Source organism: Buceros rhinoceros, unplaced genomic scaffold (genome assembly GCF_000710305.1).
Source record: "Buceros rhinoceros silvestris isolate BGI_N320 unplaced genomic scaffold, ASM71030v1 scaffold43000, whole genome shotgun sequence".
NCBI classification, from domain to species: Eukaryota; Metazoa; Chordata; class Aves; order Bucerotiformes; family Bucerotidae; genus Buceros; species Buceros rhinoceros.
In genome coordinates, this window is record NW_010389849.1 from 31294 (window position 1) to 32825 (window position 1532).

The 1532-nt window shown below is 36.7% G+C and overlaps 1 protein-coding gene across 1 annotated transcript in view; it reads left to right on the top strand.

Annotated features, from left to right (window-relative positions):
* Positions 1-1014, top strand: part of VTA1 (vesicle (multivesicular body) trafficking 1) — a 23722-nt gene extending 22708 nt beyond the window's left edge. Inside the window, exon 7 of the mRNA XM_010135394.1 lies at positions 819-1014. Coding sequence (XP_010133696.1) covers positions 819-964 — 146 coding nt within the window. The 3' untranslated portion in view covers positions 965-1014. The remainder of the gene's footprint in view (positions 1-818) is intronic.
* Positions 1015-1532: the final 518 nt, after the last annotated feature.

The following is a 1532-nucleotide window of genomic DNA, read 5'->3' on the forward strand; positions in this document are numbered from 1 at the left end:
CGTAACTGTGCGCGCATCAGTGATGCTATTCACGTATTCAGTCTTCTGCCAGTTGGGCATGAGTCCCTGCTATGCTTTTTGGAAGACTGAATGCACGTTTGAGCTCTACAGGATTCCCGATGTTTTACTTTGTGTCAAGAAAATATCCAGGTTAATAAATAATTGTTAATTGGTTTATACTATATTATGAAAATATTTTTTGCTAGTGATCTCCAGCGTTACAGCAACAGGCACATTTAATGGGATCAATCTCATTTTCAGTCATCTTACATAAAATTGGAAACATAAACAGAAATATAAAATGTGCAAAAACATGCCAGTGAGAAATGCTTCTACATTTTTAATAGTTGTTTCAGTTGAGAAAGAACAATTTCTAACTTTGTTATTCCTGACGAAAAGAGCAAAGTAATTATTCTGTAAACACAAGAGCCACTGTCCTTGTTTCTTGCAGGTTGTAATAAGATTACAGCTAACTTACTGTTGTTACAAAGCTCTCCTTTGGTGCCTTAGAGGAAGAGCAGACCTTTCTCAAAGGTATTGACTTACTTTTGAAGGGCACTGGGTGATAGAAATACCACTGTTTCGAAAGGGCCTCTTACGTTTTTGAAATGCCGGCAACAAAGAAGTCAAGCATTTTATGAACAGAAAGAAAAGTGACCAGGAGAAACACCATAGCTGGGTCTTTGTAAAATTACCACAATTATTAGTCTGATTTTCATAATATTACTGCAAATATAAGTAAAACATAGAAATCGTGTGTAAGGAAGCCTCAGTCAGATTTCCTTTGTAGTAACTTTGTACTACTTATGTTCTTGCAGGGGAGGTCCGTTTGACTCCAGAGGACTTTGCGAGAGCTCAGAAATACTGCAAATATGCTGGCAGTGCTTTACAATATGAAGATGTGAGCACCGCTGTGCAGAATCTACAGAAGGCCCTCAAGTTACTGATTACGGGCAGAGAATGAAGCCATTATCCAACAGATTCACGTCTTTTGCCTAAAGATCTAACAACTTACACAGAAGTTTGCAGTCCCATGACAATGAAATAACTGTTTCAGTGTCACATTAGCAGTTAATGGTACAGTAGGAAATCTCTGTTTTCAGTTTACAAACTGCGGCACTAGAAACGTGAATGCAGTGACTTGATGTAAGCAAAATACTGAAGACAGTACTGGTTAACGCTGCTGAAGAGTTAGAATTCATCTTGCAATAATTAGATTGTTGGAATGGGAAAATGCTGAATCTGTAAGAAACTTAAGCATAAGAATGTTCTGTTAAAATTCTCACTCTGATTTTATTATTTCGAACAATTATTTAATAAGTTTAATAGCTTTAAAACTAGTGCTTTCCTCCCGAAATGAGAGCATGTGAGAAGGCTGACACGTCCACAATGAGAAGGACTTTTTTGTCTCCATAAATTATTTGGGTATTATCTGAGACTTAAGTCAAAGCTGAGGGAGACTTGAGGACATTTGTATTTCATTTTAAAAAATGCTGGAAAAAAACATCTCTTGATACTTCAGAGAGACTCAT